The sequence below is a fragment of the Eleutherodactylus coqui genome, chromosome 1 (genome assembly GCF_035609145.1).
Source record: "Eleutherodactylus coqui strain aEleCoq1 chromosome 1, aEleCoq1.hap1, whole genome shotgun sequence".
Lineage (NCBI taxonomy): Eukaryota > Metazoa > Chordata > Amphibia > Anura > Eleutherodactylidae > Eleutherodactylus > Eleutherodactylus coqui.
In genome coordinates this window covers 528,774,624-528,800,617 of record NC_089837.1, presented here as the reverse complement: position 1 = coordinate 528,800,617, position 25,994 = coordinate 528,774,624, and the positions used below count along the sequence as shown (strand labels likewise).

At 42.9% G+C, this 25,994-nt stretch overlaps 1 protein-coding gene across 2 annotated transcripts in view; it reads left to right on the top strand.

Annotated features, from left to right (window-relative positions):
* The first annotated feature begins 8,954 nt into the window (after window positions 1-8,954).
* The window catches only part of LOC136590526 (beta-arrestin-1), a 224,088-nt gene continuing 207,048 nt past the window's right edge, over window positions 8,955-25,994 (top strand). Inside the window, exon 1 of one of the 2 annotated variants that reach the window (XM_066588379.1) lies at window positions 8,955-9,408. In XM_066588379.1, coding sequence (XP_066444476.1) covers window positions 9,389-9,408 — 20 coding nt within the window. In that variant the 5' untranslated portion in view covers window positions 8,955-9,388. The remainder of the gene's footprint in view (window positions 9,409-25,994) is intronic. The other variant, XM_066588380.1, reaches the window with a different exon arrangement.

Below are 25,994 nucleotides of genomic sequence, written 5' to 3'. Positions count from 1 at the left end.
GCAGCGCATAAGCAGGAAATCTGCGTATTTGCGCAGCACATCAATGTTCCCCTCTACGTATTTTTGCATGCATAAATTTGCAGCATATTTACACGCACAACAACCGCAGGGACGGACGACATACGCAGGCAGTTGCGATTTTAGTTTACGTAAGTACAAAGCGTATTTACGCGACTTAAACCCACATACGCCCTTGTGAACGAGCCGTAAGAAACACGTCATTAACTAGCAGCTCAGAATGAAGCGCGTCTCCTCACAGTCCACTCATCTCCACCGCGGCGTCCGCTCGCTCCGCGCACTCACTGGCTCTGCGATGAGTTAGCAGAATGTGCTTCCTGAAAATAACATATAAGGTCGTATCGTGGAAGTGACAAGAACGTCCTGCAGCCGGGGAAACGGACGCAACAAGGCTCCCAGAATCTAAGATTGAGAGGGGAGGAGCCTATGCAACTGGACCAAACGCCCAGAGCCCAATATTAACTTTATATTCAGGGGTTCCCTTCTCTCTGACTTTAGGGTCTCTGAAAATGTTCCTGGACCCCTTCAGTCACTAAAAATATCCATCTTCTGTAATATGGTAAATACCAGACTGGGTGGAGAGGAGGGAGGAACAGAGAGGGAGAGGAGGAGAAGGAGAAGAAGGAGGGGGAGAAGGAGCAGGAAGGAGAAGGAGATTGAGGGGAAGGAGGAACAGAAGGGGAGAGGCGGAGAGGGAGGAGGAGCAGAAAGGAGTGAAGGAGTAAGAGGGGGAGGAGGAGCAGAAAGCAGAGGAGGAGTAAGATGGGTAGCAGAAGCAGAAAGAGGGGTAGAAGGAGCAGAAAGGAGAGGAGCAGTAAGAGGGGGAGATGGAGCAGAGGGGGTGTAGGAGCAGAAAGTAGAGGAGTAGGATAGGAAGGGGAAGGGGGAAGAGGAGAATGAAGAGGAGGAGGAGAAAAGAGAAGAAGAGTAGGAAGAAGAGGAGGAGGAGCAAAAGGGAGGGGAGGAGGAAAAAAAGAGGGCGCAGGAACAGAGAAAAGCAAAAGGAAGAGCAGAAGGGAGAGGATGAGTAAAAAAGGGGAGGAGGAAGGGGGGAGGAGCAAGAGGGGTACAGCTGCAGCTTCTCTCTCTCTCTTATATCCACTCCTGATGCCAATGGGGTTCAAGGCTTGAAAACAGAGGAGCAACAAGCAGAGGAAACATTTAATTAGTTTACACAATGCGGTACAATGCTGACATCACACCTGAAAGAACCGCCCCACTCAGCAAGGAGGGCTGTGCATGATACGCTGGGAAATAGAGGATGCTGGGATATCTTCCTCCTGCGCATCAATAGCAATGTCCACACGCCGTTGTGCATAGAATAATGAAAGACCATTGAACTTCATAGCCAGCGGTCACTGCGTATCATGCGTACGTACAACGCACATGGCCATCAATGAAAGCACTTATACTAGAGTTTTATTCCTGTACAGTAGTTATATTCTTGTACATAGGTGGCAGTATTATAGTAGTTATATTCTTGTACATAGGGGGCAGTATTATAGTAGTTATATTCTTGTACATAGGGGGCAGTATTATAGTAGTTATATTCTTGTACATAGGGGGCGGTATTATAGTAGTTATATTCTTGTATATAGCAGCAGTATTATAGTAGTTATATTCTTGTACATAGGGGGCAGTATTATAGTAGTTATTTTCTTGTACATAGGGGGCAGTATTATAGTAGTTATATTCTTGTACATAGGGGGCAGTATTATAGTAGTTATATTCTTGTACATAGCGGGCAATATTATAGTAGTTATATCCTTGTTCATAGGAGGCAGTATTATAGTAGTTATATTCTTGTACATAGGAGGCAGTATTATAGTAGTTATATTCTTGTACATAGGAGGCAGTATTATAGTAGTTATATTCTTGTACATAGGGGGCAGTATTATAGTAATTATATTCTTGTACATAGGGGGCAGTATTATAGTAGTTATATTCTTGTACGTAGGGGACAGTATTATAGTAGTTATATTCTTGTATATAGGAGCAGTATTATAGTAGTTATATTCTTGTACATAGCCGGCAGTATTATAGTAGTTATATTCTTGTACATAGGAGGCAGTACTATAGTAGTTATATTCTTGTACATAGGGGGCAGTATTATAGTAGTTATATTATTGTACATAGGAGGCAGTATTATAGTAGTAATATTCTTGTACATAGGGGCAGTATTATAGTAGATATATTCTTGTACATAGGAGCAGTATTATAGTAGTTATATTCTTGTACATAGGAGCGGTATTACAGTAGTTATATTCTTGTACATAGGAGCAGTATTATAGTAGTTATAATCTTGTACATAGGAGGCAGTATTATAGTAGTTATATTCTTGTACATAGGGGGCAGTATTATAGTAGTTATATTCTTGTACATAGGGGCAGTATTATAGTAGTTATATTCTTGTACAGAGGGAGCAGTATTATAGTAGTTATATTCTTGTACATAGTAAGCAGTATTATAGTAGTTATATTCTTGTACATAGAAGCAGTATTATAGTAGTTATATTCTTGTATATAGGGGGTAGTATTATAGTAGTTATATTCTTGTACATGGGGGGCAGTATTATAGTAGTTATAGTCTTGTACATAGGGTCAGTATTATAGTAGTTATATTTTTGTACATAGGGGCACTATTATAGTAGTTATATTCTTGTACATAGGGGGCAGTATTATAGTAGTTATATTCTTGTACATAGGAGCAGAATTATAGTACTTATATTCTTGTACATAGGGGGCAGTATTATAGTAGTTATATTCTTGTACATACGAGCAGTATTATAGTAGTTACATTCTTGTACATAGAAGGCATTATTATAGTAGGTATATTCTTGTACATAAGAGGCAGTATTATAGTAGTTATATTCTTCTACATAGGAGGCAGTATTATAGTAGTTATATTCTTGTATATAGGAGGCAGTATTATAGTAGTTATATTCTTGTACATAGGAGGCAGTATTATAGTAGTTATATTCTTGTACATAGGGGCACTATTATAGTAGTTATATTCTTGTACATAGAAGGTAGTATTATAGTAGTTATATTCTTGTACATAAGAACAGTATTATAGTAGTTATATTCTTGTACATAGGAGGCAGTATTATAGTAGCTATATTCTTGTACATAGGAGGCAGTATCATAGGATTTATATACTTGTACAAAGGGAACAGTATTATAGTAGTTATAGTCTTGTATATAGGGGACAGTATTATAGTAGTTATATTCTTGTACATAGGAGCAGTATTATAGTAGTTATATTCTTGTACATAGGGGGCAGTATTATAGTAGTTATATTCTTGTACATAGGATGCAGTATTATAGTAGTTATATTCTTGTACAAAGGAGGCGGTATTATAGTAGGTATATTCTTTTACATAGGGGGCAGTATTATAGTAGTTATATTCTTGTACATACGAGCAGTATTATAGTAGTTACATTCTTGTACATAGAAGGCATTATTATAGTAGGTATATTCTTGTACATAAGAGGCAGTATTATAGTAGTTATATTCTTCTACATAGGAGGCAGTATTATAGTAGTTATATTCTTGTATATAGGAGGCAGTATTATAGTAGTTATATTTTTGTACATAGGAGGCAGTATTATAGTAGTTATATTCTTGTACATAGGGGCACTATTATAGTAGTTATATTCTTGTACATAGAAGGTAGTATTATAGTAGTTATATTCTTGTACATAAGAACAGTATTATAGTAGTTATATTCTTGTACATAGGAGGCAGTATTATAGTAGCTATATTCTTGTACATAGGAGTCAGTATCATAGGATTAATATACTTGTACAAAGGGAGCAGTATTATAGTAGTTATAGTCTTGTATATAGGGGACAGTATTATAGTAGTTATATTCTTGTACAAAGGAGCAGTATTATAGTAGTTATATTCTTGTACATAGGGGGCAGTATTATAGTAGTTATATTCTTGTACATAGGATGCAGTATTATAGTAGTTATATTTTTGTACAAAGGAGGCGGTATTATAGTAGGTATATTCTTTTACATAGGGGGCAGTATTATAGTAGTTATATACTTGTACATAGGGGGCAGTATTATAGCAGTTGTATTCTTGTAAATAGCGGCAGCATTATTGTAGTTTTATTCTTGCATAAAAGGTGCAATGTTAAAGTAGTTATATTCTACATAGAGGGCAGTACTATAGTAGTTATATTCTTATACATAGGAGCAGTATTAAAGTAGTTATATTCTTGTACATAAGGGGCAGTATTATAGTAGTTATATTTTTGTTCAGAGGGAGCAGTATAATAGTAGTTATATTCTTGTACATAGGGGGCAGTATTATAGTAGTTATATTTTTGTACATAGGGGGCAGTATTACTGTAATTATATTCTTGTACATAGGAGCAGTATTATAGTAGTTCTATTCTTGTATATAGGGGGCAGTATTACAGTAGTTATATTCTTGTACATAGGGGGCAGTATTATAGTAGTTATATTCTTGTACATAGGAGCAGTATTATAGTGGTTATATTCTTGTACATAGGGGGCAGTATTATAGTAGTTATATTCTTGTACATAGGAGGCAGTATTATAGTAGTAATATTCTTGTACATAGGAGCAGTATTATAGTAGTTATATTCTTGTACATAGGGGGCAGTATAACAGTAGTTACATTATTGTACATAGGGGGCAGTATTATAGTAGTAATATTCTTGTACATAGGAGCAGTATTATAGTAGTTATATTCCTGTACATAGGAGCAGTATTATAGTAGTTTTATTTTTGTACATAGCGGCAGTATTATAGTAGTTATGTTCTTGTACATAGGGGGCAGTATTATAGTAGTTATATTCTTTTACATAGGGGGCAGTGTTATAGTAGATATATTCTTGTACATAGAAGGCAGTATTACAGTAGTTATATTCTTGCACATAGGGGGCAGTATTATAGTAGTTATATTCTTGTACATAGGGGGCAGTATTATAATAGTTATATTCTTGTACATTGGAGGCAGTATTATAATAGTTATATTTTTGTACATAGGGGACAGTATTGTAGTAGTCATATTCTTGTACATAGGAGGCAGTATTATAGTAGTTATATTCGTGTACATAGGGGGCAGTATTATAGTAGTTATATTCTTGTACATGGGGGGCAGTATTATAGTAGTTATATTCTTGTACATAGGGGGCAGTATTATAGTAGTTATATTCTTGTACATAGGGGCAGTATTATAGTAGTTATATTCTTGTACATAGGGGGCAGTATTATAGTAGTTATATTCTTGTACATAGGAGGCAGTATTATAGTAGTTATATTCTTGTACATAGGGGGCAGTATTATAATAGTTACATTATTGTACATAGGGGGTAGTATTATAGTAGTTATATTCTTCTTTATAGGAGCATTATTATAGTAGTTATATTTTTGTACATAGGGGGCAGTATTATAGTAGTTATATTCTTGTACATAGGGGGCAGTATTATAGTAGATATATTCTTGTACATAGGAGCAGTATTATAATAGTTATATTCTTGTACATAGAGGGCAGTATTATAGTAGTTATATTCCTTTACATTGGAGGCAGTATTATAGTAGTTATATACGTGTACATAGGGGGCAGTATTATAGTAGTTATATTCTTGTACATGGGGGGCAGTATTATAGTAGTTATATTCTTGTACATAAGGGGCAGTATTATAGTAGTTATATTCTTGTACATAGGGACAGTATTATAGTGGTTATATTCTTGTACATAGGGGGCAGTATTATAGTAGTTATATTCTTGTACATAGGGGGCAGTATTATAGTAGTTATATTCTTGTACATAGGGGGCAGTATTATAGTAGTTATATTCTTGTACATAGGGACAGTATTATAGTGGTTATATTCTTGTACACAGGGGGCAGTATTATAGTAGTTATATTCTTGTACATAGGGGGCAGTATTATAGTAGTTATATTCTTGTACATAGGGACAGTATTATAGTGGTTATATTCTTGTACACAGGGGGCAGTATTATAGTAGTTATATTCTTGTACATAGGGGGCAGTATTATAGTAGTTATATTCTTGTACATAGGGGGCAGTATTATAGTAGTTATATTCTTGTACATAGGAGCAGTATTATAGTAGTTATATTCTTGTACATAGGGGGCAGTATTATAGTAGTTATATTCTTGTACATAGGGGGCAGTATTATAGTAGTTATATTCTTGTACATAGGAGGCAGTATTATAGTAGTTATATTCTTGTACATAGGAGGCAGTATTATAGTAGTTATATTCTTGTACATAGGAGGCAGTATTATAGTAGTTGGATTCTTGAACATAGGGAGCAGTATTATATTAGTTATATTCTTGTACATAAGGGCAGTATTATAGGAGTTATATTCTTGTACATACGGGTAGTATTATAGTAGTTATATCATTGTTCATAGGAGGCAGTATTATAGTAGTTATATTCTTGTACATAGGGGGCAGTATTATAGTAGTTATATTCTTGTACATAGGAGGCAGTATTATAGTAGTTATATTCTTGTACATAGGGGGCAGTATTATAGTAGTTACATTATTGTACATAGGGGGTAGTATTATAGTAGTTATATTCTTGTACATAGGAGCAGTATTATAGTAGTTATATTTTTGTACATAGGGGGCAGTGTTATAGTAGTTATATTCTTGTACATAGGGGGCAGTATTATAGTAGTTATATTCTTGTACATAGGGGGCAGTATTATAGTAGTTATATCCTTGTACATAGGGGGCAGTATTATAGTAGATATATTCTTGTACATAGGAGGCAGTATTACAGTAGTTATATTCTTGTACATAGGGGGCAGTATTATAGTAGTTATATTTTTGTACATAGGGGGCAGTATTATAGTAGTTATATTCTTGTACATAAGAGGCAGTATTATAGTAGTTATATTCTTGTACATACGGGAGAGTATTATAGTAGTTATATTCTTGTACATACGGGAGAGTATTATAGTAGTTATATTCTTGTACATAGAAGCCAGTATTATAGTAGTTATATTCTTGTACATAGGGGGCAGTATTATAGTAGTTATATTCTTATACATAGGGGGCAATATTATAGTAGTTATATTCTTGTACATAGGAGGCAGTATTATAGTAGTTATATTCTTGTACATAGGGGGCAGTATTATAGTAGTTATATTCTTGTACAAAGGAGACAGTATTATAGTAGTTATATTCTTGTACATAGGGGGGCAGTATTATAGTAGTTATATTCTTGTACATAGGTGGCAGTATTATAGTAGTTATATTCTTGTACATAGGGGGCAGTATTATAGTAGTTATATTCTTGTACATAGGAGGCAGTATTATAGTAGTTATATTCTTATACATAGGGGGCAATATTATAGTAGTTATATTCTTGTACATAGGGGTAGTATTATAGTAGTTATATCCTTGTTCATAGGAGGCAGTATTATAGTAGTTATATTCTTGTACATAGGGGGCAGTATTATAGTAATTATATTCTTGTACATAGGGGGCAGTATTATAGTAGTTATATTCTTGTACATAGGGGTAGTATTATAGTAGTTATATCCTTGTTCATAGGAGGCAGTATTATAGTAGTTATATTCTTGTACATAGGGGGCAGTATTATAGTAGTTATATTCTTGTACATAGGGGGCAGTATTATAGTAGTTATATTCTTGTACATAGTTGTAGTATTATAGTAGTTATATCCTTGTACATAGGGGGCAGTATTATAGTAGTTATATTCTTATACATAGGGGGCAATATTATAGTAGTTATATTCTTATACATAGGGGGCAGTATTATAGTAGTTATATTCTTATACATAGGGGGCAATATTATAGTAGTTATATTCTTATACATAGGGGGCAATATTATAGTAGTTATATTCTTATATATAGGGGGCAGTATTATAGTAGTTATATTCTTGTATATAGGAGGCAGTATTATAGTAGTTATATTCTTGTACATAGGAGGCAGTATTATAGTAGTTATATTCTTGTATATAGGAGGCAGTATTATAGTAGTTATATTCTTATACATAGGGGGCAATATTATAGTAGTTATATTCCTGTACATAGGGGGCAGTATTATAGTAGTTATATTCTTGTACATAGGAGGCAGTATTATAATAGTTATATTCTTGTACATAGGGGGCATTATTATAGTAGTTATATTCTTGTACATAGGGGGCAGTATTATAGTAGTTATATTCTTGTACATAGGGGGCAGTATTATAGTAGTTATATTCTTGTACATAGGGAGCAGTATTATAGTAGTTATATTCTTGTACATAGGGGGCAGTATTATAGTAGTTATATTCTTGTACATAGGGGGCAGTATTATAGTAGTTATATTCTTGTACATAGGGGGCAGTATTATGGTAGTTATATTCTTGTACATAGGGGGCAGTATTATGGTAGTTATATTCTTGTACATAGGGGGCAGTATTATAGTAGTTATATTCTTGTACATAGGGGGCAATATTATAGTAGTTATATTCTTGTACATAGGAGGCAGTATTATAGTAGTTATATTCTTGTACATAGGGGGCAGTATTATAGTAGTTATATTCTTGTACACAGGGGGCAGTATTATAGTAGTTATATCCTTGTCCATTGGAGTGGTATCACAGGTATTATAGGTGTTTAGTTTCATTAAGGTCAGGAAAGAACCTCACGCTGGATAAAGAATTTATGGAATCTGTGCTTTGCTTTGATTCATGATGGGAGTGTTCGTGTCCCCTAGAGTGACTTGTTCATCACTTGTTACTGTTAGCTGTGACTTTAGTTGCTCCTTTATTCCTGGCATTTCTGTTATTGCTAACCTTCCTGGAAATCGATGAAACCCGTTCAGTAATCAATATTCGCTCTAGGAGAGTATCAGGAAGGGATTTCCCTGTAGTCTGTGCCCAGGCGGGAGCCCCCATGCCCGCTCCTGATATGTGTGAGCGGTTGCAGTTGGCAGCAGAGGGAAGCCCATTTGTGGAGCCATCAGTCCTTCCAGTGCTGAGCAGGAAGCAGTGAGCTGCAGTGAGGGAGGATCTCTGGCTGTCAGCTTGTACAACCCACAGACAGCAGGGCTGGAGGGAGAGAGCAGGCTGTTTGATGGCACAATCTGAAGAATAATCTTAATTCCTGCTCTCCCTCTCACATTTCGTGCTCGCCCCCTCTAATCCCATCAGGATTTACATCCAGCGCCGCACACGGCGAGAAGAGACGGATCCCTTTATTTGCAGCTGTTCTGCTTGCAAAACAAAAGCCGTTCTCCATCCCGCCTGTAATCTGCGAGGAGATCACCGGTCATCCTGACAGCGCCAAATACTGGCATCGCTGCACCTGACTCGCATCCCAGCGATCACCCTGACAACAGCCTGGCCATGGGCGACAAAGGAACCCGGTAGGTCTACCCTTTACACTTTCATCCCAGCCTGAAATTGAAGGGGTTAATGGACCTCGCCGCTCCATGTTGTTTTTGGAAGGGATCCCCTCCTCCATATGTTAGGGGATTTATAAGGTTAAATCCGTAGCTGGACCCGCTGAGCTTCAGGCTGTTCGGTCACGATGCCCGCCACACTTACGGTACTTCAGCCTATTATCAGGACATGAAAGGGTTAATGGACCTCGCTGCTCCATGTTTTCTCGTTGGACGGATCCCCTTTTCCATATGTTAAGGGATTTATGGGGTTAAATCCGTAGCTGGACCCACTGAGCTTCAGGCTGCACCCCCCTGCCTCCACACTTATGGTACTTCATAGTATTATCAGGACGTGGACATAAAGGGGTTAATGGACCTTGGGTTTTCTTGGTTGCTTTACAAAATTAAAAGGGGAAAGACGTCAATCGCTGAAGAATGAGAGGTGACCAGCCTCAGAAAGGGTTAAGTCTGCAGCCAGACCCCAAGTGTCAGGTTGTAGAAGCGTGGTATTCCTATAGGATAGTGTGGAGGGTCTTATGCAACCATCCTATTAAAAGAGATAGATGTGAAGGGGTTAATGGGCTTTGCAAGTCAATATAAAGATTTGAAGTAACGGAGGGTCCCCTGTGCCTCCTGCAAGGGGTTAAATCCATAACTGGTCCTTTAGGTCTCTGGTGGGCTGTATGTTATGAGGGCACGGAGGGGAAAGGGTTAATAGACTTTGCTACTTTTTGTCGCTGCCATCTGGTCGATACAGATTGGAAAGACCCCCAACTATAACTAGTGAGGGCTGAGGGAAGGGGTTAATACACTTCTTTTTCTCTTTGGATCTGATGTCTGAAGGGGTTAAGTCCATTCAACTCTTCTTGGTTTCTTGAGAGATGAGGAATCGCCCGTGCCCCCTTCAAGGCTGGCAATCAAAGGGTTAAACCACGCTGGGTTGGACATGCTGCGGGTCCCTTCAATTACTTCTCCCATTTCTAAGGCAACCGTCTTATAATTCAGAATCTGGTCAGGAACGGGTTAAGGACTTTGTTCCTCTTTTGCACTTCCCAAAATAAAGGGGAGGGCGCAGGTACTGCCCTGGCATGTGGAGGGTTAAAGCCCTTTCCTAGACCCCAGGGGTGTTTGGATGACCCCCATCCTGGGAGGATTCTGAGGTCTATATTGACATTGGAGAATGTGAGGAAGTCGGACCGGTTCACAGGCTTCCCCGTGGCCTGGCACCGTGCCCGCCACCATTCACAATTGTATGGTGGTATTTCAGCGCTGTCACTGAGGTGAGCACCGCCATCCGCCGCTCAGGAAGGTGCGCAGGGCAGGCTATTGATTGGCCCATCCATAGGACTACACGGAACTTGCCCACGTGGGTAGGAATGGGGTAGATATATTGGGGAATTGTTAGTCATGGAACTGCCTGATACATTCATGAAAGAGACTGGGCTGTAATAAGCTGCTATAAAGACTGGAGTGTAATAAGCTGCTATAAACACTGGAGTGTAATAAGCTGCTATAAACACTGGAGTGTAATAACCTGCTATAAACACTGGAGTGTAATAACCCACTATAAAGACCTGGGTGTAATAACCTGCTATAAAGACTGGAGTGTAATAACCCGCTATAAACACTGGAGTGTAATAAGCTGCTATAAACACTGGAGTGTAATAACCTGCTATAAACACTGGAGTGTAATAACCCACTATAAAGACCTGGGTGTAATAACCTGCTATAAATACTGGAGTGTAATAAGCTGCTATAAACACTGGAGTGTAATAAGCTGCTATAAATACTGGAGTGTAATAACCCGTTATAAGCACTGGAGTGTAATAACCTGCTATAAACACTGGAGTGTAATAACTTGCTATAAACACAGGAGTGTAATAAGCTGCTATAAATACTGGAGTGTAATAAGCTGCTATAAACACTGGAGTGTAATAACCCGCTATAAACACAGGAGTGTAATAAGCTGCTATAAATACTGGAGTGTAATAAGCTGCTATAAATACTGGAGTGTAATAAGCTGCTATAAATACTGGAGTGTAATAACCCGCTATAAACACTGGAGTGTAATAAGCTGCTATAAACACTGGAGTGTAATAACCCGCTATAAACACTGGAGTGTAATAAGCTGCTATAAGCACTGGGCTGTTATAACCCACTATAAAGACCTGGGTGTAATAACCCGCTATAAACACTGGAGTGTAATAAGCTGCTATAAATACTGGAGTGTAATAACCCGCTATAAACACTGTAGTGTAATAACCCGCTATAAACACTGTAGTGTAATAACCTGCTATAAACACTGGAGTGTAATAAACTGCTATAAACACTGGAGTGTAATAACCCGCTATAAACACGGGAGTGTAATAAGCTGCTATAAACACTGGAGTGTAATAACCCGCTATAAACACTGGAGTGTAATAAGCTGCTATAAACACTGGAGTGTAATAACCCGCTATAAACACTGGAGTGTAATAACCCGCTATAAACACTGTAGTGTAATAACCTGCTATAAACACTGGAGTGTAATAAACTGCTATAAACACTGGAGTGTAATAACCCGCTATAAACACGGGAGTGTAATAAGCTGCTATAAACACTGGAGTGTAATAACCCGCTATAAACACTGGAGTGTAATAAGCTGCTATAAACACTGGAGTGTAATAACCCGCTATAAACACTGGAGTGTAATAACCCGCTATAAACACTGTAGTGTAATAACCTGCTATAAACACTGGAGTGTAATAAACTGCTATAAACACTGGAGTGTAATAACCCGCTATAAACACGGGAGTGTAATAAGCTGCTATAAATACTGGAGTGTAATAACCCGCTATAAACACTGGAGTGTAATAACCCGCTATAAACACGGGAGTGTAATAACCCGCTATAAACACTGGAGTGTAATAAGATGCTATAAACACTGGAGTGTAATAAGATGCTATAAATACTGGAGTGTAATAACCCGCTATAAACACTGGAGTGTAATAAGATGCTATAAACACTGGAGTGTAATAACCCGCTATAAACACGGGAGTGTAATAAGATGCTATAAATACTGGAGTGTAATAACCCGCTATAAACACGGGAGTGTAATAAGCTGCTATAAATACTGGAGTGTAATAAGCTGCTATAAATACTGGAGTGTAAGAAGCTGCTATAAGCACTGGGCTGTTATAACCCACTATAAAGACCTGGGTGTAATAACCCGCTATAAACACTGGAGTGTAATAATCCGCTATAAAGACTGGGCTGTGCTATACTAACTTGGGAATGTAAACTGTTATATATTCTGGGGTCATTACTGGGGATCTCCAGCAGGGCGGCGCCCCGCCGCAGTATAGTCACCGCCAGGTCATATACATATACAATGGCTAATCCTCACTCGCAGGCTGTTCTGCCTCTGTACTCACTATCGTTAATTACAATATCCTATATTTTGGGGTCCGGTGCCCTAATGGTGCCCTGAATTGGGATGAGCTATGTCCGCCACAGATGTCATATGATTTGGTGTACTATGAGACCCCTCTCCCCCCCTCTTCCCGCTTTAGCGGTATCTTGTGTCGCTCTTGTGCGTCCCGGTGAGCGGCGGTTTGGTAGTCGTGACGCTCTCCCGGTTGTTATATAATCCATTTCAGGGAGGGGGTCGTGTTTGTCACATCGTAGCAACGTCACATTATGTAACCATGTGATAGCAGTGTGTGCCCCGCAGCCTCAGCTCTGCTGCTCGCTGTAACCCCCCGAGCTCTGCTACCCCGTCCATCCTGACACTGTGGCTCCCTGCAGGCAACCTGAGCGCCGTCATCACTACTTCCAGATGTAGCAGAGCTGAGGCTGTCACATAGCGCTCTGTTATCTGTAGCGCTACATAGGTCTGCTGGCGCGGCCCAAGCCTTTATGATGTGGGAAGCGGGGAGCAAAAACCACCCCACTTACCTTACAGGCAGTGAAAGCGCCGAAACACAAGATACTCAACACATGTGTGACCATGGAGACTTGTCTGGGGTGTCAGAGTAATGGTCCCCCTGTAGTGGCTGCACTAGTAACAGTAACCCCCTCAGTGGCCCCAGTACTTATGGTGACCTCACTAGGGCCCCAGCTGTAATAGTGACCCCCATTAGTAGCTCCAATAGTAACAGTGTCCCCAGTAGTGGCCCCAATAGTAACAGTGTCCCAGTAGTGGCCCCAATAGTAACAGTGTCCCAGTAGTGGCTGCCATAGTAACAGTAACCCCCTCAGTGGCCCTAGTAGTTATGGTGACCTCATTAGGGCCCCAGCTGTAATAGTGACCCCCATTAGTAGCTCCAATAGTAACAGTGCCCCCCTTAGTAGCTCCAATAGTAACAGTGACCCCAGTAGTGGCCCCAATAGTAGCAGTGTCCCCAGTAGTGGCCCCAATAGTAACAGTGTCCCCAGTAGTGGCTCCAATAGTAACAGTGTCCCCAGTAGTGGCCCCAATAGTAGCAGTGTCCCAGTAGTGGCTGCCATAGTAACAGTAACCCCCTCAGTGGCCCTAGTAGTTATGGTGACCTCATTAGGGCCCCAGCTGTAATAGTGACCCCCATTAGTAGCTCCAATAGTAACAGTGACCCCCTTATTGGCTCCAATAGTAACAGTGACCCCCTTAATAGCTCCAATAGTAACAATGTCCCCAGTAATAGCTCCAATAGTAACAGTGCCCCCCCTTAGTGGCCCCAATAGTAGCAGTGCCCCTCTTAGTGGCCCCAATAGTAACAGTGCCACCCTTAGTGGCTCCAATAGTAACAGTGCCCCCCTTAGTGGCCCCAATAGTAACAGTGCCATCCTTAGGGGCTCCAATAGTAACAGTAACCCCCTCAGTGGCCCCAGTAGTTATGGTGACCTCACTAGGGCCCCAGCTGTAATAGTGACCCCCATTAGTAGCTCCAATAGTAACAGTGTCCCCAGTAGTGGCTCCAATAGTAACAGTGTCCCCAGTAGTGGCCCTAATAGTAATAGTGCCCCCCTTAGTGGCCCCAATAGTAACAGTGTCCCCAGTAGTGGCTCCAATAGTAACAGTGTCCCCCCTTAGTGGCCCCAATAGTAACAGTGCCCCCCCTTAGTGGCCCCAATAGTAACAGTGTTCCCAGTAGTGGCCCCAATAGTAACAGTGCCCCCCTTAGTGGCCCCAATAGTAACAGTGTTCCCAGTAGTGGCCCCAATAGTAACAGTATCCCCAGTAGTGGCCCCAATAATAACAGTGTCCCCAGTAGTGGCCCCAATAGTAACAGTGACCCCAGTAGTGGCCCCAATAGTAACAGTGTCCCCAGTAGTGGCCCCAATAGTAACAGTATCCCCAGTAGTGGCCCCAATAGTAACAGTATCCCCAGTAGTGGCCCCAATAGTAACAGTGTCCCCAGTAGTGGCCCCAATAGTAACAGTGCCCCCCTTAGTGGCCCAAGTAGTTTTGGTGACCTCACTACCAATTTCTTTTATTGTCCATTAGTATGGCCAGTTATAAATAATCACCGTCTGGGTGGTAACCCGCCGCCCCCCTGAGGTCCTGCAGACGGCCCCTGAGGTCTTGCTTGTCTCAGGTTGCCTCGTGGTTGGGGCACCCCTGACTGTTAGTCACGCTGCTGCATTATCTGCACGCTCAATTCTGCAAGCTTCAGAGCTGAAATCTCACAGTAGCATCTCCCACTTGTTTGGCGCTGCGGAGAGATTGGTTGTTTGCATTCGGGGAAATCTTTTTACACTATGAGGTCAGCAGAGATCGGTGCTAAGATTCTATAGACCGGATACAATTGTAGCAAACCCTCAGCTGTGAGAAACATGAGGTCTGTAGAGGTTTTCAGTCTCTGACTAAGGGGACATGTCAAAATATTATATAATTGGGGTTCCGGCTGCTGAGACCGACCAACTACTGGAAAAAGCGCGGTCACTGCTCGCTGGCTGAAGATGGCCCATAGAGCCTCCACTGAGCTTCAGCTTGGATGAGCGCTTCCAATGGCTCATTCTGGCCATCAGTGAGGGTCTCAGCAGCCGGACCCCCAACGATCATAACTTTGGATATTTCCCTATGACAGAAAGCGCAATTATACGTTAACAGTTTCCTATCCGCACGGCTCAGCGGAGAAGAATCGGGGCGGATCTGCGGCCGCGGCCAAGAGGACACAAAGTTCATCTCCCTGAACTACTTCATCAGCTTCAACTTCACTGGGAAAGTTATTCATGGGTCAAATCCACAAGTGACCTCCAGGAAGCAGTAGAGAATTGTGGGTAAACTGGATCCGTTGGGGGTCTCGCACGGGGTCAACTTCCTCTTGGCTTTGGCCTTGCTGTGTATTATAATCGGATGATAAAGAAACCCCGACTGTAGATTCTGTGAAACCATAAAAGTACAAACTACTGGAGCTCTTGGCAGGTTTATTATGTAGTTTACCCACCAGGGGGCAACACTGAGGCATGATGGAAAGCAAGGGCGGACATAGAAGGTGTGTGGGGCTCCCTACAGCTTTGTTGATTGCGCTGCTCTTTCCTCTTATGGCTGTATATGCATTCAATCTTAGTAAGCATCGCTGTCTGCAGCCACCACTAGGGGGAGCTCACTGTGTACAGATTTACACAGCCACCACCAGAGGGAGCTCACTTTATACAGATTTATACAGCCACCACCAGAGAGAGCTCACTGTATACAGATTTATACAGCCACCACTAGGGGGAGCTCATTGTGTACAGATTTACACAGCCACTACTAGGGGGATCTTACTTTATACTGATTTATACAGCCACCAGCAAAGAGAGCTCAGTGTGTACAGATTTATACAGCCAACACTAGGGGGAGCTCACTGTATACAGATTTATACAGCCAACACAAGGAGGATCTTACTTTATACAGATTTATACAGTTACCACTAGGGGGAGCTCACTGTGTACAGATTTATACAGCCACCACTAGAGTGAGCTCACTGTATAGAGATGTATACAGCCACCACCAGAGAGAGCTCACTGTATACAGATTTATACAGTCACCAATAGGGGAAACTCACTGTATACAGATTTTTGTACCAACCACTAGGGTGAGCTCACTACATACACATGTATACAACCATCTTGGGAAGCCCACAGTATATAGATTTATACATCCACCATTAAGGGGAGCTCACCGCATAAAGATTTATATAGCAACGACTAGTGTGAGCTCACTGTGTATGACTGTATACAGCCACCACTAGGGGGAGCTCAATGTATACAGATATTAACCACTACTACCACTAAGGGGAACTCACTGTATAAATATATGTACAGCCACCACTTGAGATAGCTCACAGTATACAGATTATACAACCACCACTAGGGGGAGCTGATTGTATACAGATTATACAGCCACCACTAAAAAAAACTCAACACATGCAGAATATATAGCCACCACTAGGGGAGCTCACTGATTATGAATTTATAGTTCTCATATAAATCTGTATCTAGTGAGCTTGCTCTACTGGTAGCTGTATATATCTGTATTTAATGAGCTCCCCCTAGTGGTGGCAGTGCATATTTGTATGTAATGAGCTCCTCCTAGTGGAGACTGTACATATCTGTATACAGGGAGCTCCCACTAGTAGTGGATGTATATATCTATATATAACAAGCTCACCCTAGTGGTGGATGTATATATCTATATACATAAAGCTCCCCCTAGTGGTGGCTGTGTATGTTTGTATGGCATGAGCTCCTCCTAGTGGTGGCTGTACATATCTGTATGCAGTGAGCTCCCCCTAGTGGTGGCTGTGTATGTTTGTATGTAATGAGCTCCTACTAGTGGTGGTTGTATATATCAGTATGCAGTGAGCTCCCCCTAGTGGTGGCTGTACATATCTGTATACAGTGAGCTCCCACTGGTAGTGGATGTATATATCTATATATAACAAGCTCCCCCTAGTGGTGGCTGTACATATCTATATATATTACCTGTATATTTGTGTGAAGGGAGTCCCCATGGATGTAGGATGGAGTCCGTCAGCTCAGAGTGTTGGATCTATTTCCATCCAATAGAATGACTGACTAATGATACTATGGCGCTGCCCCTGTGGGCTCTGCCGGTGGCATTGTTAGGGGGGCTTTGTGGTTGGCATCATAGTGGGGGGCTGTGATATTAGTAAAGTTTGCCGCTCGGCATCCACATGCCGTCTATTGCCCCCCTGGGATGGTTACTGTTGGCACGACTCTGCTACATCATAAAGAGGCGCTGCAGCCGTCTCCGGCAGCGCTGCGGCCCTGAAGGCGTTAACAGCTGTACAAATATTTATAATCCGTGACCTTTTAAACGCGTTATTTACTATGTGCAGGAATGTGCGGCCTCCATACTGCTGTGTGAGCGCCTGCCGAGGATGTCCAATATGGCGGCTCCCCCCTGTGTATACAGAGGGTCCGGCGGCGGCGGCCATACACCCCATCCTCATCGTCTCCACGGATCGCCACAGAATTTCACACGTTTTAAGAGTTTATTGAGAAGTTTGATTGAAGGAGTAGCGTCTCTCCAGCAGGGGGCTGTCCGCGCCCCGTCCGCCCTCAGTGCTACTTGGTGTGACCCCATAAGGGACCCCCATGATGTCACTATCGCTGACATCATATTACGGAATCACCATGTAAGCGACTTTCTACAGTTTGCTACAAAGTATCTTTATGGTGTCAGTCTTACAACATAACATCCGCGCTGCGCCAGAGGGGCCGTCACCCAGCTTTCCCAAACCCCAGAATGGTACATATGTGCCACACAGATGGCTATATGATGGTGGCGGCGTGCTGGCGCTCTCCAGTCCTCGCCTCCGCGTCTGTCCGCTCGCTCTCTGGCAGTTGCTCGCTGTCCTGGATCAGGTCCATGGGGATTCCCAGTGGATTATACCGGAGCTCTTAGCGTCGCATCCGTTATACAAGTGCTTATCTGACAATCGCGGCGATTCACCCGCAACCTCAGCGCGGCTCGCGGACAGACTTGGGGTTCCCTGCATGGATTTAACCCCTTACTGTGCATATGAGTTGATGGAAAGCCACCATAATAAATATAACCTGCAACTGTGCTGCAGAGGAAGAGGAGTAGTCAGGAGACCCCAAATGACTTATCTGTCCACAAGCCCGCCCCCCGTGGACGGCACGTGGTACTACGACTTGTCCCCACTCCCTGCTTGCTTGTGGGCAGGACCTCTCCCTCCCAGCCGCCATGTTGTTTCCTCTTTCCCTTCCTGTTGGTATCCAGTGCAGTGAGGGGAGCCATTACTGGCCTCCTGCCCCTATTAACCCCCTAGTCCCCTCCGCTGAATCTCCCTCTCCTACCTGGATATTAATCTGATTGTCCTCCCTCGTTGTTTACTCTTTTCGTGCATTTTATGTTGCAATTACTTGTGCACTATATGGCAGAGTTACTTGTGCACTGTATGGCAGAGTTACTTGTGCACTATATGGCAGGGTTACTGGTGCAATATATGGCAGGGTTACTTGTGCACTGTATGGTAGAGTTACTCGTGCAATATATGGCAGTGTTACTTGTGCACTGTATGGCAGGGTTACTTGTGCACTGTATGGCAGGGTTACTTGTGCACTATATGGCAGGGTTACTTGTGCACTGTATGGCAGGGTTACTGTCAGATCATTACTTGCGCACTATATGGCAGAGTTACTTGTGCACTATATGGCAGGGTTACTTATGCACTATATGGCAGAGTTACTTGTGCACTATATGGCAGAGTTACTTGTGCACTGTATGGCAGAGTTACTTGTGCACTATATGGCAGAGTTACTTGTGCACTATATGGCAGATTTACTTGTGCACTATATGGCAGGGTTACTTGTGCACTATATGGCAGAGTAACTTGTGCACTGTATGGCAGAGTTACTTGTGCACTGTATGGCAGGGTTACTTGTGCACTATATGGCAGGGTTACTTGTGCACTATATGGCAGAGTTACTTGTGCACTGTATGGCAGAGTTACTTGTGCACTGTATGGCAGGGTTACTTGTGCACTATATGGCAGAGTTACTTGTGCACTATATGGCAGGGTTACTCGTGCACTATATGGCAGGGTTACTTGTGCACTGTATGGCAGGGTTACTTGTGCACTCTATGGCAGGGTTACTTGTGCACTATATGGCAGGGTTACTTGTGCACTATATGGCAGGGTTACTTGTGCACTGTATGGCAGAGTTACTTGTGCACTATATGGCAGGGTTACTTGTGCACTGTATGGCAGAGTTACTTGTGCACTATATGGCAGGGTTACTTGTGCACTATATGGCAGGGTTACTTGTGCACTGTATGGCAGAGTTACTTGTGCACTATATGGCAGGGTTACTTGTGCACTGTATGGCAGAGTTACTTGTGCACTGTATGGCAGGGTTACTTGTGCACTATATGGCAGGATTACTTGTGCACTATATGGCAGAGTTACTTGTGCACTGTATGGCAGAGTTACTTGTGCACTATATGGCAGGGTTACTTGTGCACTGTATGGCAGGGTTACTTGTGCACTATATGGCAGGGTTACTTGTGCACTGTATGGCAGGGTTACTTGTGCACTATATGGCAGGGTTACTTGTGCACTATATGGCAGTGTTACTTGTGCACTATATGGCAGAGTTACTTGTGCACTATATAGCTGGGTTACTTGTGCAGTATATGGCAGGGTTACTTGTGCACTGTATGGCAGGGTTACTTGTGCACTATATGGCAGGGTTACTTGTGCACTGTATGGCAATGTTACTGGTGCACTATATGGCAGGGTTAGTTGTGCACTATATGGCAGAGTTACTTGTGCACTATATGGCAGAGTTACTTGTGCACTATATGGCAGAGTAACTTGTGCACTATATGGCAGGGTTACTTGTGCACTATATGGCAGGGTTACTTGTGCACTGTATGGCAGGGTTACTTGTGCACTGTATGGCAGGGTTACTTGTGCACTATATGGCAGGGTTACTTGTGCACTGTATGGCAATGTTACTGGTGCACTATATGGCAGGGTTAGTTGTGCACTATATGGCAGAGTTACTTGTGCACTATATGGCAGAGTTACTTGTGCACTATATGGCAGAGTTACTTGTGCACTGTATGGCAGGGTTACTTGTGCACTGTATGGCAGGGTTACTTGTGCACTATATGGCAGGGTTACTTGTGCACTGTATGGCAATGTTACTGGTGCACTGTATGGCAGGGTTAGTTGTGCACTATATGGCAGAGTTACTTGTGCACTATATGGCAGAGTAACTTGTGCACTATATGGCAGGGTTACTTGTGCACTATATGGCAGAGTTACTTGTGCACTGTATGGCAGAGTTACTTGTGCACTATATGGCAGGGTTACTTGTGCACTGTATGGCAGGGTTACTTGTGCACTATATGGCAGAGTTACTTGTGCACTATATGGCAGAGTTACTTGTGCACTATATGGCAGGGTTACTTGTGCACTATATGGCAGAGTTACTTGTGCACTATATGGCAGGGTTACTTGTGCACTGTATGGCAGGGTTACTTGTGCACTATATGGCAGAGTTACTTGTGCACTATATGGCAGGGTTACTTGTGCACTATATGGCAGAGTTACTTGTGCACTATATGGCAGGGTTACTTGTGCACTATATGGCAGAGTTACTTGTGCACTATATGGCAGAGTTACTTGTGCACTATATGGCAGAGTTACTTGTGCACTGTATGGCAGAGTTACTTGTGCACTATATGGCAGGGTTACTTGTGCACTGTATGGCAGAGTTACTTGTGCACTATATGGCAGGGTTACTTGTGCACTGTATGGCAGGGTTACTTGTGCACTATATGGCAGAGTTACTTGTGCACTATATGGCAGGGTTACTTGTGCACTATATGGCAGGGTTACTTGTGCACTATATGGCAGGGTTACTTGTGCACTGTATGGCAGGGTTACTTGTGCACTATATGGCAGAGTTACTTGTGCACTATATGGCAGGGTTACTTGTGCACTGTATGGCAGAGTTACTTGTGCACTATATGGCAGAGTTACTTGTGCACTCTATGGCAGGGTTACTTGTGCACTATATGGCAGGGTTACTTGTGCACTATATGGCAGAGTTACTTGTGCACTGTATGGCAGGGTTACTTGTGCACTATATGGCAGGGTTACTTGTGCACTATATGGCAGAGTTACTTGTGCACTATATGGCAGGGTTACTTGTGCACTGTATGGCAGGGTTACTTGTGCACTATATGGCAGAGTTACTTGTGCACTACATGGCAGAGTTACTTGTGCACTATATGGCAATGTTACTTGTGCACTATATGGCAGGGTTACTTGTGCACTATATGGCAGGGTTACTTGTGCACTGTATGGCAGAGTTACTTGTGCACTATATGGCAGGGTTACTTGTGCACTGTATGGCAGAGTTACTTGTGCACTATATGGCAGGGTTACTTGTGCACTATATGGCAGGGTTACTTGTGCACTGTATGGCAGAGTTACTTGTGCACTATATGGCAGGGTTACTTGTGCACTGTATGGCAGAGTTACTTGTGCACTGTATGGCAGGGTTACTTGTGCACTATATGGCAGGATTACTTGTGCACTATATGGCAGAGTTACTTGTGCACTGTATGGCAGAGTTACTTGTGCACTATATGGCAGGGTTACTTGTGCACTGTATGGCAGGGTTACTTGTGCACTATATGGCAGGGTTACTTGTGCACTGTATGGCAGGGTTACTTGTGCACTATATGGCAGGGTTACTTGTGCACTATATGGCAGTGTTACTTGTGCACTATATGGCAGAGTTACTTGTGCACTATATAGCTGGGTTACTTGTGCAGTATATGGCAGGGTTACTTGTGCACTGTATGGCAGGGTTACTTGTGCACTATATGGCAGGGTTACTTGTGCACTGTATGGCAATGTTACTGGTGCACTATATGGCAGGGTTAGTTGTGCACTATATGGCAGAGTTACTTGTGCACTATATGGCAGAGTTACTTGTGCACTATATGGCAGGGTTACTTGTGCACTATATGGCAGGGTTACTTGTGCACTGTATGGCAGGGTTACTTGTGCACTGTATGGCAGGGTTACTTGTGCACTATATGGCAGGGTTACTTGTGCACTGTATGGCAATGTTACTGGTGCACTATATGGCAGGGTTAGTTGTGCACTATATGGCAGAGTTACTTGTGCACTATATGGCAGAGTTACTTGTGCACTATATGGCAGAGTTACTTGTGCACTGTATGGCAGGGTTACTTGTGCACTGTATGGCAGGGTTACTTGTGCACTATATGGCAGGGTTACTTGTGCACTGTATGGCAATGTTACTGGTGCACTGTATGGCAGGGTTAGTTGTGCACTATATGGCAGAGTTACTTGTGCACTATATGGCAGAGTAACTTGTGCACTATATGGCAGGGTTACTTGTGCACTATATGGCAGAGTTACTTGTGCACTGTATGGCAGAGTTACTTGTGCACTATATGGCAGGGTTACTTGTGCACTGTATGGCAGGGTTACTTGTGCACTATATGGCAGAGTTACTTGTGCACTATATGGCAGAGTTACTTGTGCACTATATGGCAGGGTTACTTGTGCACTATATGGCAGAGTTACTTGTGCACTATATGGCAGGGTTACTTGTGCACTGTATGGCAGGGTTACTTGTGCACTATATGGCAGAGTTACTTGTGCACTATATGGCAGGGTTACTTGTGCACTATATGGCAGAGTTACTTGTGCACTATATGGCAGGGTTACTTGTGCACTATATGGCAGAGTTACTTGTGCACTATATGGCAGAGTTACTTGTGCACTATATGGCAGAGTTACTTGTGCACTGTATGGCAGAGTTACTTGTGCACTATATGGCAGGGTTACTTGTGCACTGTATGGCAGAGTTACTTGTGCACTATATGGCAGGGTTACTTGTGCACTGTATGGCAGGGTTACTTGTGCACTATATGGCAGAGTTACTTGTGCACTATATGGCAGGGTTACTTGTGCACTATATGGCAGGGTTACTTGTGCACTATATGGCAGGGTTACTTGTGCACTGTATGGCAGGGTTACTTGTGCACTATATGGCAGAGTTACTTGTGCACTATATGGCAGGGTTACTTGTGCACTGTATGGCAGAGTTACTTGTGCACTATATGGCAGAGTTACTTGTGCACTCTATGGCAGGGTTACTTGTGCACTATATGGCAGGGTTACTTGTGCACTATATGGCAGAGTTACTTGTGCACTGTATGGCAGGGTTACTTGTGCACTATATGGCAGGGTTACTTGTGCACTATATGGCAGAGTTACTTGTGCACTATATGGCAGGGTTACTTGTGCACTGTATGGCAGGGTTACTTGTGCACTATATGGCAGAGTTACTTGTGCACTACATGGCAGAGTTACTTGTGCACTATATGGCAATGTTACTTGTGCACTATATGGCAGGGTTAGTTGTGCACTATATGGCAGAGTTACTTGTGCACTGTATGGCAAGATAGATGTGAGATAGATAGAAGCTAGATAGCTATTATCTGCCCTCCTGTCGGGTCCGGCAGTCTTCTGGGTGCGCACACGTTCTCCTGAGTTTCCTGGGAATCTCGCGGATGTCGCCGTTCGCTGCTGGCACACACCATGTTGTTACTTCCACCATGCCCATGATTTGCCCTCGGAGTGTAGATGGAGCGCTCCACTTTCCCGTGTGACAGCCGTGTCTGCTGTACCGTACCTGTAATCACCCTCACTGAGATCTCGCCTGTCGGGATGACGCATGCGTCGCTACGAGAACCGCCATGGAGCTGGAAACCCCAAATCTGCCATATTTAACCCTTGTTTAACCCAAAACATTACATTTGTTATGTTTTACAGTTTTAATCTCGGTGGAGCTGATAAGACATGGAAGCCGAGAGCACAACCGCACTGTGCCTTATTGCTTCCAGGATCTCTGCTTCCTGTCTGTGAATGAAAACCTCCCGAGCCCGAGAACCCTTCCAGAGCTGAGGGTTTGCTACACTCTGTAACAATGTATCCGTCTGCAGTCCAGGATGTTTAGCTCACAGAGGATTTCCTATGAGGCCGTCTTTCCACAGGCGATTTCCACGGGTTCTGGCCGGCGGCGATACGGACAACATTAGCCATTATTTTCGTTACATAGACATGGGCGACCGCGGGTCCGCGACAAACGAATGGCAGCATGTCTATTTTGTGGGTGATATCACCTATTATTCTCTATTATTCTCTATGGGAGGGGAAAAATCGAATACCGAACGCAGGTTTGCAGTAGCGGTTTCGCTCCAAGTGTTTCCGGTTGGTGTCGCACTCGTCCGTGTGAATGCAGCCGTAGACATATAAGGGCAGGATGGGATGTTCCCATTCACTGACAGCAAGCACATTGCATGATAATGAACTCTTATTGAAGATGTACACTAGAGGATACGTCTCCCTCTGTCTCATAGAATAGGTTTTAAGTAAAAACAGTTATGCGCTCGTGGAAAGAACAAAATGGGGGTAAGTCAAATGTAAATGCTGTCCCTCCCGCAAGAAACGGAAAGCATAAATAAAAGTATAAAATGGCACTTACTCCGAAGGAGGGGGGTGTATAAAACAAGAAGCCCCCTCCTCTGTGTGCCGACTCCTCAAGGTTCTCTCTGTCGTCAATGGAAGCCGCAGGAACCAAGTTGATTAATCCAGTTTTAATATAATAAAAACAGGTTTACAGAAAGGCAACGCGTTTCGGTACAATATGCACCTTTTTCAAGCCTATTAAAACATATACTGACAGCCAGATTAACTCACATTTATATATGTCAGGATAACATTTTACTTCTGTGTGCAGCGCCATATTCTGGGTGGAGCTACGTAATCCGGAGGGGAGGAGTCTGTGATAATAGGTAGGTTTGTACCACGTGTTCCGTTGGGTGATGTGGCCGTATAGGCCGGAAGTGTTACGTGAGAACCTTGAGGAGTCGGCACACAGAGGAGGGGGCTTCTTGTTTTATACACCCCCCTCCTTCGGAGTAAGTGCCATTTTATACTTTTATTTATGCTTTCCGTTTCTTGCGGGAGGGACAGCATTTACATTTGACTTACCCCCATTTTGTTCTTTCCACGAGCGCATAACTGTTTTTACTTAAAACCTATTCTTTGTTTCTTCCTTGGGGGCCCACTCTCCTGGTGGGAGTCCCCCCTTTTTTATTGTTATTGCAGCTCTCCTCCTACAAGGAGGATTAGAGAGAAGCACATTGGGGAACCCGCTTTATATCCATTTGGCGCTGTCTGAACCATTGTTTGCATCTATATCCCTCTGTCTCATGGACTACAGCGGCTGCCATTATAACCCGGGCGTCCTGGCACGGCTTGGGGCCATTGAGCAGTCAATGATCTGTTCTTCGGTGTCACAGAAGCCATTTGGTCTCCTCCCGGGTGGCTCTTGAGTCTTATGCAGATGAGCTGATGACAGACGGACGCTCAGTGCGGTGACAATGCCCCCCTCTCCGGCCGGCCCGGCGTCGCGCCAGCATGGCTGCCCAGCTGAGCACTTCAGCAATATTGCAGCTGTGAATTCATCCGACCTCCATTCTTCGTCACACGAGGCCGTTCAGATCGGCTTTA